At 34.9% G+C, this 12,933-nt stretch overlaps 1 protein-coding gene and 1 pseudogene across 1 annotated transcript in view; one reads left to right on the top strand and one right to left on the bottom strand.

Annotated features, from left to right (window-relative positions):
* Dnah12 (dynein axonemal heavy chain 12) overlaps nucleotides 1–12,933 on the bottom strand; it is a 260,099-nt gene that overhangs the window by 25,830 nt on the left and 221,336 nt on the right. The window contains exons 63-64 of the mRNA XM_040289787.2: nucleotides 6,670–6,828; nucleotides 3,517–3,661 (exon numbers count right to left, since the gene is read on the bottom strand). Of these exons, the coding sequence (XP_040145721.1) occupies nucleotides 3,517–3,661; nucleotides 6,670–6,828 (304 nt within the window). The remainder of the gene's footprint in view (nucleotides 1–3,516; nucleotides 3,662–6,669; nucleotides 6,829–12,933) is intronic.
* LOC110599014 (DDB1- and CUL4-associated factor 4 pseudogene) lies at nucleotides 4,620–5,901 on the top strand (annotated as a pseudogene).

The raw sequence follows: 12,933 nt of genomic DNA, 5'->3' as shown, positions 1-12,933 counted from the left end.
ATGAGGAGAGCAGCTCTGATCCACAACATGTTTACTACTAAAGGCTCTGCTTCATCAAAAGTCCAAAATGATGGGGCCAAGAGACCATGGACTGAAACCGCTGAAATCATGACCCAAAATAAATCTTTCTTCCTTTTTTGTTTGTATTGGGTATTTTGCTACAGCAATGGAAAGCAGACTCATACACAGCACTGCAGTGTTGCTGGGCTGATAAGACAGAAAAGGAATTCAAGGAGACCAAGGCAGCCAGGAGTTGTAGAGTTCCAATTAGGAGAGAACTATTCAGGCAGAGTTCAGAAATTTGTATGAAAAAACCTTGGAGTTTTTTTTATGAATACTGTGGCATGTGTGTATAAGGCCAAGCAAAGAATGATTAGGGAGGTGTGAGCTGGGGGTTCAGGGAACTATCAGAGTTCATGCAAGACTAGAAATTCATTAAAGTTCCCAATAAACACAATGAGGAGTCCTTGATGAACACCTGGGACATCCAGTAAAGATCCCATAAGGGCAACACTTTAATAGTTGGGCTAAACTATCAGTTGGAAAGACTATTTAAGATGATCCTTAACAAGTTTTAATAATAATAATAATACTCAAAAGGAACAATTTAAAGTCAAGTAATTTAATTATATAGCCACAGGAGTTGGCAAACTTACTCTGTAGAGGGCCAGATAGTAAATATTTTTGGCTTTGTAGGACACATACAATTTTTGATGCATATTCTTATTTTTAAAATAGTTACTTTATAATGTGTAAAACATTCTTCTTTCATGGGCTGGATGAAAGAAATCATGGAGGCTGGGGTTGTGGCTCAGTGGCAGAGTGCTTTCCAAGCATGTGTGAGGCATTTGGTTTGATCCTCAGTACCACATATAAATAAATAAAATAAAGGTCCATTGACAACTAAATATATATATATATATATATATATATATATATATATGAAATCAAATGTTGGATTTGGTCCACAGTTAGTGTTTGTTGATTCCTGAATAGTAGGACAAAGCATAACAATCTTTTTTAAAAAATATTTTTAGTTGTAGATGAACATGATAACTTTATTTTATGTATTTTTTTTAATGTGGTGCTGAGGATTGAACCCAGTGCCTCACACATGCGCAGCAAGCACTCTACCACTGAACCACAACCCTAGCCCCACAACAACAATCTTTTTTTTAATATTTATTTTTTTAGTTATAGTTGGACATAATACCTTTATTTTACTTATTCATTTTTATGTGGTGATGAGGATAGAACTCAGGGCCTCTCACATGCTAGGCTAGCACTCTACCACTGAGCCCACAACCCCAGCCTAACACACATAATCTTTATAGGAATATAACAAAAATAAGCCATCAGTAATTTACAATGTACAACACCCAATCAAATATTATTGGACATGCCCAGAAGCAGGAAAATATAATCTATAACCAAGAGTAAAATAAGTTGACAAATAAGTAAAATAAGAGATCCAGAAATGATTGAATTAGCAGTTAAGGATTTGAAAACAGTTATAACTTGTGTTTAAAGCTTTAAAAAACGTGAGCAGATTGAAAAGTGAAATAGAACACATATTAAAAAAAACAAAAAAACTATTCTAAAGATGAAATACATAACTAAAAAATGTATTGGATGGGATTAACACTACAAAAGGAAAAAAATCAGCAAATAAAAAGAGCACCAGAAACTATTCAAATGAATACAAAGACACAAAAGATTAAAAAAAAACATCATTTTAACATCACTAGTATGGCACTATATCAAACAGCCTAACATATATATAATTGGAATCTTGAGTGAGCTGGCAAAAAATATTTGAGAAGCCAAATGCAATGGTGCATGCCTATAATCCCTGCTACTTGGGAGGCTTAGGCAGAGGATCACAAGTTGGAGGCCAGCCTGGGCAACTTAGACTCCATTTCAAATTTTAAAAAAGGGCTGGGTTATAGCTCAGTGGTAGACCACCCTTAGATTCAATCTCCAGTACCACAAAGAAAAGAAAAAAAATCCTGAAGAGGAAACAATGGCCAATAAACCCACAGATGAATAATTACCCCATCTGTGGGGTTCTGAAATGAGATACTGTGTTTGATACCGTGTTAGTATCTGAAATGAGAATTAAAGAACCAAATAACAGTGCTGGGATGTAGTTCAGTGGTAGAACACTTGCTTGGCATGCACAAGACCATGGATTCAATCCCTAGGACTGCCAAAAAACAAAACAAAACAAAACAAAACCAACCCACCCCCACAAAAATCAAATAATAATATAGCTGTGTGTTACTTAATAACAGGGATTAATTTCCAAGAAATGTGTCATTAGTTGATTCCTGAGTATCACAGAGTATTATCTACAGAAACCTACCTGATATAGTGCACTATACACCTAGGTTCTATTATATAACTTAATGCTTTTAGGCTATACATCTGTACAGCATGCTACTGTACTGAATATTATAGGTAATTACAACATAATGATATCTAAACAAATCTAAATGGAATCTAAACATATCTAATCAAAAATATATATAGTAAAAGTATAATACAAAAGAAAAATGTTGCCTCTGTCCAGGGCACTTACCATGAATGGAGCTAATTAGGACTGGAAGTTGCTCTGGATGATTCATTGAATGATGACCAAATGTGAAGGCCCAGGACATTACCATGTACTACTACAGAGTCCATGAACACTGTAGACTCAGTATACTGAATTTTAAAAAGTTTCTCTCTCTTGGATAAGAAATTTAGCCTTAACTTACTATTATATTTTCACTCACAAATTTAAAGTTTTTAAAACTTTTTGAGTTTTTTTTGGTAGAAACTTAAAACATACATTGTATAGCTGTATGAAAATATTTCTTTATAGTCTAATTCTATAAACTATTTTCTATTTTTAAAAATTCTCAAAATTTTAAAACTATTTTGTAAAACTAAGACACAAACACACACATTAGCCTAGACCTGCACAGGATCAGATTTGTCAGTATCATTGTCTTCCACCTTACATCTCATCCCACTAGAAGGTATTCAGGAGGTGTTAATGCCCATAGAACTGTCATTTCCTATGATAAGAAGGCTTTCTTTTGAAATACCTTCTGGAAAGGCTTGCCTGAGGTTGTTTCACGTTTTTTAAAATAAAGGGGAGTACATTCTAAATTCTTAATTAAAATATAGTTTAGAAAATAAAACAGCAATAATCATTTATGGTCATCATTAAGTATTATATAGTTACATAATTATCTGTGCTATACTTTCATATGACTGGAGGTTCAATGGATACACCAGCATGCCACAAACATGTAAGTGATGCATTATACTATGCCCTTATGATGGACACAACATCACTAGGTAACAGAAATTTTTCAGCTGCATTATAATATTATGTGAACTTTGTCATATTATGAGGTCCATCATTGACTGAAACATCATTAAGCAGTACATGACTATATCTTTAAGACTAGTATTTCATAAATGGCAAATTATCTGGATTCCAAATCAACCACATATGTCTTTTACCTTATCTGGCCTTAAGCACCGAAGAATTATTATTTTCTGTAGTTCATTTAGATTCTTATCCAATGGTGCTGGAAATTTTGCATTATGTGGCTCTTTACTGTCATAGATTTCCCGCCATTCCAGTAAATGTTCACAAAAATGGGTCCTAGTAGAAAAAGTTTAATAATTATTGTTTTTGTTTGGAAAGGTTTTGAGAGACTGTTGAGCAAGGGGAAAAAATAAAAAAGTTATAGAGTCATTTAAAAATCACTAGATTACAGGAACTGTAACTGAGGGGAAGCTGGAAAGTACACTCTAACTAGAAACAGAAATGAATAAAGGCAGCTGGCAGAGTAGGAGAAGACATGAGAGAAGAAGCCACCAAGACAACCCTTGACTCACACAATTCTAAAGAGAGGTATAATAGAAACCACAGAGCCTATAAAACTCTGGCAATGGGCATGATAAGTCTCAACCTCATTGGGTACAACTGGAAGTTCTTCAGTATCATATTTACCAGGGTATTATTTTGGTCCTGAAAAGAAATGCTATTTTGGGCCTGGGATTGTGGCTTAGTGGTAGAGCACTCGCCTAGCATGCTCGGGGCCCTGGGTTTGATCCTCAGCACTACATAAAAATAAATGAGTGAAATAAAGGTATTGGGTCCAACTACAACTAAAAATAAATAAATAAATATTTTTAAAAAAGAAATGCTATTTTTTTGTTTGAGAGGCTGAGTCAGGAAAATGGTAAGTTTAAGGCCAGCCTGGGCAAGCTAGTAAGACCTTGTCTCAAAATAAAAATTTGAAAAAAGAGCTAGGGATGTGACTCAGTGGTAGAATGCTTACCTACCATGTGTGAGGTCCTGCATTCACTCCTCACCACCAAGGGGGGGGGAGGGGAAAGCTATTTTTTGCTTGCTTGCTCCTTGGACTAACAACTGCCAACTTCTCCTTCAATAACATCTGGCAAAAGAAAGTACAGAGCAGAAGACTTCAGCTGCAGAGGAGGGGACAAGCAGGAAAACAAAGAAGCCAGAATGGAATTCAATGTATCTTTCTTCTCATCATGAGGAAGGATAGTCATTTAGCCCATAAGCTGTGAGTGAGAGGTAAACTGACCAAATACAGAGCTCAGATCCCTTTGCTTTGGCAAGTGACTAATTTAATATTATACTGACAGATAGAAACAGTGATCAGCTCTTCATAGTATGACATCATCAATCTGTGTGGCCTGAAGACCTCCACATTCAATGTGCACCTAATGAAAACCTCTACTTCACCAATTAGAACATGAGTTCTATATGCCAGATCCTGCTGAAATCACTTGGATTTCCACACTCTGCTGCATCTCATTGGACATGCAGAGACCCCCAGGCTGCATCTTTCTGCTCCCAGCACTGCTTTTCATCAGTAGTATCCCAGGTACAGACCTGCTTGACATGCTCTGCAGTTTTCAGATCCCTGGGTGCCTAATACTGTGCATGGTCCATGAACATTCAGCAAATAATTGCTTCAGTACTGGCTTGTCTTGGCAGCTCCAATGACCCTGGGACTACATGTAGCTATCAGTGAGTCTTGGCCCAACAATATGCTCTTATGGCTTCTTTGCTGTTTAATAGCTATTGTTCTAGGGAGATCTTTGCCATTGACCTGCATTGTCAAAATCAAGGCAAGGGCTGGAAGGCCACCCTTCTTTTCCTCAACTCAACAGTGACCTCTATGTGAACCCTCCAAGAAGAGCAATAACTGATGACATCAGACATGGCTGGAAAGAACAAGCTATGAGATCCAAGGGCCACTAAGTATGTAAGGGGAACAAAGGTCAAATAAAATGAGTATGCCCACCTGCTAATGCACATGCACAAGAAAGAAGGAATCCTGGGTTAGGAGGGGTGCTGGGATTGTGGCTCAGAGGTAGAGTGCTTGCCTAGCACGCGTGAGGTTCTGGGTTTGATCCTCAGCACCACATAAAAAAAAAATAAAGGTATTGTGTTTACCTACAACTAAAAATACATTGAAGAAGAAGATAAAGAAGGAGGAAGGGGGAGGGGGAGGGATGATGATAATAATAATCTTTGTGGCAGGGCAGAATGGCTACACAATAATATGGAATCTCCACAATACCCACCAGCTCAGAACTATATCTTTCCCATACCCTGTTTTCTGAGGCCAACAGTTCATGCTGATCTGCTCTTCTTGGTCCTCTTCTAGAAGCACTAAGGGTTATTACTGGCCATCTGGCTATTACTGTTTTTCCTAAAGCTAATTCTGTAGGGTATAGCCCAGAAGAATGTGATTTGACTTAAGAGAGTAAAGAGTGGCTTATTTCCAGTTCTCATGAAGGCATTTTAAGTGATACACAGATCCCATCTAATTGCTTGCTGGGGGCAAGGTGAACTTTTATGTGGAGACATTTCAGTAAAGTTATTTCAGTTAAATAAGTAATTGAAAATCTTTGTCATAAAAAGCACTTATTTCCTTTTCTTTAATTTCTTGTTGGTTAGGCCACTATTACTTAGAATAGTACCTCTCCCCCACACTTTTTTTTTTAAATAAAAAAGTTTTTTTTTTTAAGGACTTAAGATGGCAAGAACTGAAACAACTAAATTAAAGCTTCTTTTACCAGAAGCCTTTGGAGAATACTAATGAGACAAATGAGATTGTGTTTCAATGCCTGGCTCCCAGGAAGACATATATCTATATTTGAGAAAGCCAGCTGTAGTGGAGAAGAAAAGAGTAGTCATTTCTCAGTCTTTAAAGAAATACTTAAGGATTAAGTTTGAAATTATTAAACTTGGTCTTCTCAATCTCACTATCAACAGTAGATCTTTGGGATTCTTCTTTTATTACCATTCAGAGGCACAGAAAGGTAGTTCTTTATAATGAAAGAAGTTTTAAATAATCTTTAATCTACCTTTGTTGGGGCATCTTCCAGAATTTAGGGTATAGAAGCTTTTGTTTATATAATGGTAACCTGAATGTCAGATTCAAGGGTACAGGGTCAAAGAAATTGGCTTTGACTTTTTGTAACATAGGAGCTACATTTGTATACAAAATAATAAAAAGCCCATCTTTCTACCAACCAATAAACTAAAAAGAACCATAAAAAATCACTAAATTACAAATCTACTCATTACTATTCAATGTTAAATCATCAAACGTAAATAATTACTTCAATTTTTTGAAGGCAGGAAATTCACTTGCTCGACAAATTTCTTCCCAACTTTTATCCTGCAGCCAAGTTGGATCAGGATTTTTCTCAGCAGCCTTAAGACTTACTCCTCCAGTTAAAAGAAACATCAGTTCCTGGTATTCAATTTCTTTCTTTGCCCTGTATTTCAAAAATAAGGAGTGTTTTAAATTGCTGACTTTAAAATTGAAAGACATCAACTTCTGCTGTAGAGGCTGGATGGAATAACTGGGGCTATACTTAATTTCCTGCTGTAAACAACAATAAAAACCACAAAAAATTAATGAAACTGTTTTTTTTTGTAAATTTTATAATAGCTAGTGCAGAACTATGGCCACTGAGAGAAAAGAGACAAATAGGTGACTCATAAGATTGCCTGAGCTGTCTACCAAGTAGCATTTTCCAGATTTGCAGGGTACAGAGCGAGTCAGATTCAAAGCTTGGCAAGTTTCTTGGGTTGAACAGATAGAATTTAGTTATGGTGGGCTAAGCTGGCTGGAATTTATTGGCAGAGTATCAGAAAGGGGGAAGTTAATTGAAAAGAAGCTCCAGAAAAATTGGTATAGATGCTCTTTTACTTCTACTGGAAAATACTAAGAAATGTAAGAGCAGGGCAAAATCTCAGGAGATTAGGCAAAGAATGGGAAGCCATACACTGAATAGCTCTCAGAGACCATACACTACTGAGAGATACGACTTCTTGCCAAGCAGAGGTGAGTTTTTGTTGAACAGCTGAGGAATTCAGTGTTGACACAAGAGGGGCTATCTTAGTAGTGATGCTAACCTAGCTTTAGAATAAAGGTTACTTCAAAACTGCCATAAAAAAACCTTTAAAAAGTCTTTAAAAGATCATAATACAGTAGTAACTTAACTACCCATCAAAGTAAAGTTTAAAGCTCTTTAAAGGAATACTAAAATTCTAGAGTTTACTAATACATTCATAATATTCAGAAGTAGAAAAGTCAGTGAATATACATACAATAAGGGGTTGATCCTACTTTTGTTAAAAAAGCACTGATTCTTCACTTGGTCCTGAGGATGTCTGATGGGTAATTAAAAGCAGGAAAAAAGCATGACACCTCTGCCTTCACATTGCATTGGTCTCCTTTTGTTGCCTTAAACTTTAGGTCAAATTCCTGTTCAAATCTGCCTGTAGACATGTTAATCACTTGAGTGTCTTTCTAAAAATTGGTAAATACAAGGTTGATATCTCTAAATTTGCCTCATTTCTCTTGACCTCTTTCACAATTAAAAACACCAAGAAAAGAGTAACTAAGATATTTTCAAGAATCCAGAAAAAGCGAGACTTGCAGGCAGATCAACCTATGATGAAACTACCCCACTATGTGGAGGAAACTATCCTATAACAAGAACTGAGGCTGCCCCTCTAAGCAAAAGCAGTGTAGAGAACCAATCGTTTCTCAAGGGAAAACAACGTCCCCAGAGCCAGAAGGAACTTACAGAACCAGATCTGAGATAATTATCAACCAGACCACAGTTTTGACCCAAACTGCTTAACTATGCATACTTCATGTCCCCAGCTTCTGTCCTCTATTTAAACTTGAAGTTCTTGTTGGTCTCCTTGTCTTTGCAAGATAGCTATACTGAATAAATTCCTTTCCAATTCACCATTACTATTTCTGCTTGATTTTTCAGGGCAAGTGACCAGACCAACTCTATTATGACTCCCCACAGTGAGGCCATACAAGTAAAATGTATGAAAAAAATAAGGCTACATGGGGAGAAATGAAAGTATATTGTTGCAAGTTGTTATACTTCATATGAACTATATAATTTTATTATATTTTTATACTTCACATATATGAAGTGTAAGAAGTATACTTGGGGCTGGGATTGTGGCTCAGCGGTAGAGCGCTCCCCTAGCACGGGCAGGACCCGGGTTCGATCCTTAGCACCACATAAAAATAAAGGCATTGTGTTGTGTCCATCTACAAAAAATATATCCTCTCTCTCTCTCTCTCTCTCTCTCTCTCTCTCTCTCTCTCCCTCTCTCTCTCTCTCTCTCTCTCTCTCTCTCTCTCCTTAAAAAAAAGAAGTATACTTATAGTAAGGACTATACTAACACTATATAAAGTATAATTTTAACTGAAAATAGATTATAACAAAAAGTTATAATATAATATAATATAATATAATATAAAGAAACCACTGAAATAATACAACAAAAGATAGTTATCAACAAAGGGGAAGAATAATTAAATATTAAATATGCAAAATAATTAAAAGAAAAACAGAAAATGAGGAAATGTGAAACAAAAAATAAACAAAATCAAAACAAACTATGATGACAGCTTAAACATAACCACATCTATATTACATTAAATATAAATGGTCCAAACAATCTCATTCTCATTCAATGATAGTGATTATAAGATTAGATAAAAGAATCAGGACTTAAACTACATGCTGTCCACAGAAACAAAGTTTAAATGTAAAGAGATGAAAGGAAATGGAAGAGTATAAACTATAGAAACACTAATCAAAAGAAAGCTTGAGGATTTCTAATATTAGACAAAATAAATTTAAAAGAAAAGGATATTACCATGGATAAATGGGGTCAAGTTATTTTATCAAGAGGATATAATGACTCCAAATATTTATACATCTAACAAAAGAGCATCATCACAGCACAAAGCAAAACTGAAAAGAGCACCAAAAAAAATTCTATAGACTGTAATCCCTCTCTTGATAATTGTAAAAGTAGACTGAAAATAAATAAGAATATGGAAAACTTACAAACCATCATGAGCTACTTGACATTTATAGAATATTCTACCCAGAAATAGTAAAATAAATGTACTTTTCAAGGGCACACAGAAAATTGCTAAAGACAGACAACATTCTTGACTATACAATAAGTCTCATTAATAAATTCTAGAATGGGCAAGCTATGGAGAATGAAAGCAGACTGTTGGCTACCTGGGGCTGGGATTAAGAGTGAAAGAGGGAGGCTCTTTTGGGTCATCATCATCATTGGTGGCTACTTTCACTTCCCCCTTCTCCTTCCTAATCCTTTTAAGTTCTCTCCCTTTCTCCACCAGCATTCTAAATTATAAAGAGAAGTCTAAATGTCTAAGATGTTAACTACTAAATAATCTTTAGATTTACAGCACCCAGCACCTATCCAATGACCTTTGTAATGCCCCTCCCGAGTCCTTAACCACAGGAGGTAGAGGTCATTTCCAATCTTCCTACCAGAGAAAAAGAAACATTCAACCTGAATGACAAAGACTATAGGCAGTCCTTTCTCTCTGCGTGAGAGCCCTTTGCAACCCTGAGCCACCCAAGATGGAGTTTTAGGGGGTATTCCTTCTATCTTTTTAAGTTTGACAGCCCTTGAATACATCTGATCTCTTCCTTTGAACTCTCATTTCTTGAATGTTGGCCTCTGAGCAGTGAGTGGGTAGCCCAAATCTTTGATTCTGGTAAGAAGAGCAGGAACTTGCTAAATTGGAGTAGAGAAATGTTTTAGATCATAGAAATGTTCTAAAATGAAATTTTAGTAATGGTTACAGAAGTAAAATGTACTAAAGTTTTTTAACTGGATTCTTACAAAAGGTGAATTGCATAAATATGCAAATTATAGCTTGCTAAAACTTAAAGAGTAAAGGAGATCTCTATCAAGTTATCTCCACTTATATATTATTAATAGAAAAAAGTACAAAAGAATACCTGTAATGTCCTTGCTTAGCATCTGGACAGCCATCTTAAGTGACAGCTGCCATTTTAAGAAAAATTTTGCATTCCTACCCAAGGGCATTTTTGAGAAGACTCACTACTCCCTCATACCAACCCAACCTTTAACCACCAGCATTAGGACCCACCTGGCTCTAGTCTCTGAGCCTGCCCCATAAAAGTCCTGAATACCAAGACTGTTTTTTTAAAAAATATATTTATTTTTCAATATTCAGTGGACACAACATCTTTATTTTATTTTTATGTGGTGCTGAGGATCGAACCCAGTGCCCCGCGTATGCCAGGCAAGCAAGTTACCACTTGAGCCACATCCCCAGCCCACCAAGCCTGTTTTGCCTCTCTCTGTCTATGGAGAGATATGTGTATCACCTGTGTTTGGTCTCCATCTTTCATTTCTCACTCACCTGTCTTCCAGTTCCTTGCTTTCTTTTCAATACCTATAATGTATTGCTTTGTGTAAGAAAGCAAAGTAAGAAAAATTGACATATATTTGCTTAATTTTACAATAATTTAAATTTAGAATAAATGGATTTAGTACCAGATTAGTTACACCTGAGAGAGAATTATTGCACTAAAAGAATAAAGCTTTGAGAGACAATAGAATTTAAAAAAATAGAAGAGAGGGTAAGAGACCGGGAATAGATGAGAAAGTCTAAGAACTAGAAAGAGAGAGAATGAAGCAGAATCAATACTTGAAAAAATTATGACTATTTTCCAAAACAGTTGATATTAAGTAATAAACCCAAGAACCCCTTTTAATTCCAAGCAGAATAAATAAAATAAAAATATATTCTTAGATGTTACTATGGTAATTTCTTTGGAGAAGAAGCAGAGACTAGTAGAGATTAGGAAAAAGCACCAGGGGGCTTTTAGAAAAATACAGATAATTTCTATTTCTTGGTATAGGTGATATTACATGGGTTTGTTTACTATTATAATTCATCAGATTGAGATTTTTTCTCTAAGTACAGTTACACATCAATTTTAAAAAGGCATATTAGAGACATAATACTAAAGCCTCTAAAAACTAAAACTAAGTAAAAAGAAACTTTAAAAACATCTTGAGATAAAAAGCACTTTATTTTCACAGGCAAAATAATTTATAACAATGGAAGCTAGAAAACAATGAGTAGTATTAAAGTGCCAAAATTCTATACCTAGCACATGTATACTTTAAGAATAAAAGTAAAGATGACTTCACACACAAGAGAACTAATAGATTTCATGACCAGCAGACATATACTAAATGAAATACTGGAAAAGTGTTTTCAGGTAGAACAGACTTCACATGAAAACTTCAAAGAAATGACAGCAATCAAAAGGGCAAATATGTGAGTAAATTTAAATGATTTACTTTATCAATAATAAAAAATCTTATAGAGATTAAAATACAGAATATAGATGACAACAATGTCAAAATAAATGGGGTAAACTGAGTTAAAATGTTCTAAGTCTTTGCATGTCTGGGAATAGAAACTACACAAACAAATAAACTAAAAGTAAACAGCAGAAAGATCAGTAGAGTAGAGGGAAGAGAACAGGGGAGGGAAAGTTGAAATACTGGGGACTAAATTATAGCAAATTATATTCCATGCTTTTATAGTTATATCAAATGAATCCTACTGCTATGTATAACTAAAAAGGATGACAACAACAACAACAAAAAGAAGTATGACAAACCCACCCCAATCTTTAATTTCATTTAGTATACCTACAATGCTATTGTTTTAAAAATTTTCTCCCCCATTCTTCAACTACAAACTCTTCCTAAGTGTTTCTTGTAGGAATGAGACCTCTTGGTAGAAAAAATGGAGTCATATGGACCTGGATTTTAAATTTTATTGAAAAAGGTCCTCTTGAAATCTTAATATCATATTTGGTGAAGCAGGTAAATAATAACACTGTTTTAGTTAGGACTAAAAGTGACAAAAACTTCAAATGTCCTGCATATTACCTGTCATAAGTGGACTTTCAATAATAAATATTCCTCTTGTCGTCAAGGAAGTCAACTTAATGTTGTTTAGGATTTTCTATTTGCTAAGATAAATATTTTACATATTAAAATTATATTGAGAGCTGGGGATGTGGCTCAAGTTGTAATGCGTTCGCCTAGCATGCGTGAGGCACTGGGTTCGGTTCTCAGCAACACATAAATGTGAAATAAAGATACTGTGTCCATCTAAAAACTAAAGAAATAAATATTTTTTAAAAATTATATTGATTTATATTCTTAATCTATTTTTGAAGTTATAATCTTTGAACAAATCAGCAATCATAGACTAAACTTTTTCCTTAACTACAAATGTGTGACTTCTTTCTAATCTAGTCATTTTGAGTATCCTGCACTGTTTCTTGTATATTTAATTGATCAGCAACCTTCATGTGAAATATTGAAATAAGAATAAAATGTTTCTCAACACACACACAAATGTATTATAACAACAAAAAACCTACACAAACAAAAATATTTAAAGTTTTGAAAGAAATAAGCCACCAACCTAAAATTCTGTATCCAGTTAACTGATCCTT

Source organism: Ictidomys tridecemlineatus, chromosome 2 (genome assembly GCF_052094955.1).
Source record: "Ictidomys tridecemlineatus isolate mIctTri1 chromosome 2, mIctTri1.hap1, whole genome shotgun sequence".
Classification (NCBI taxonomy): Eukaryota; Metazoa; Chordata; class Mammalia; order Rodentia; family Sciuridae; genus Ictidomys; species Ictidomys tridecemlineatus.
The sequence above is the reverse complement of the archived record's forward strand: the minus strand, read 5'-3'. Positions and strand labels throughout refer to the sequence as shown.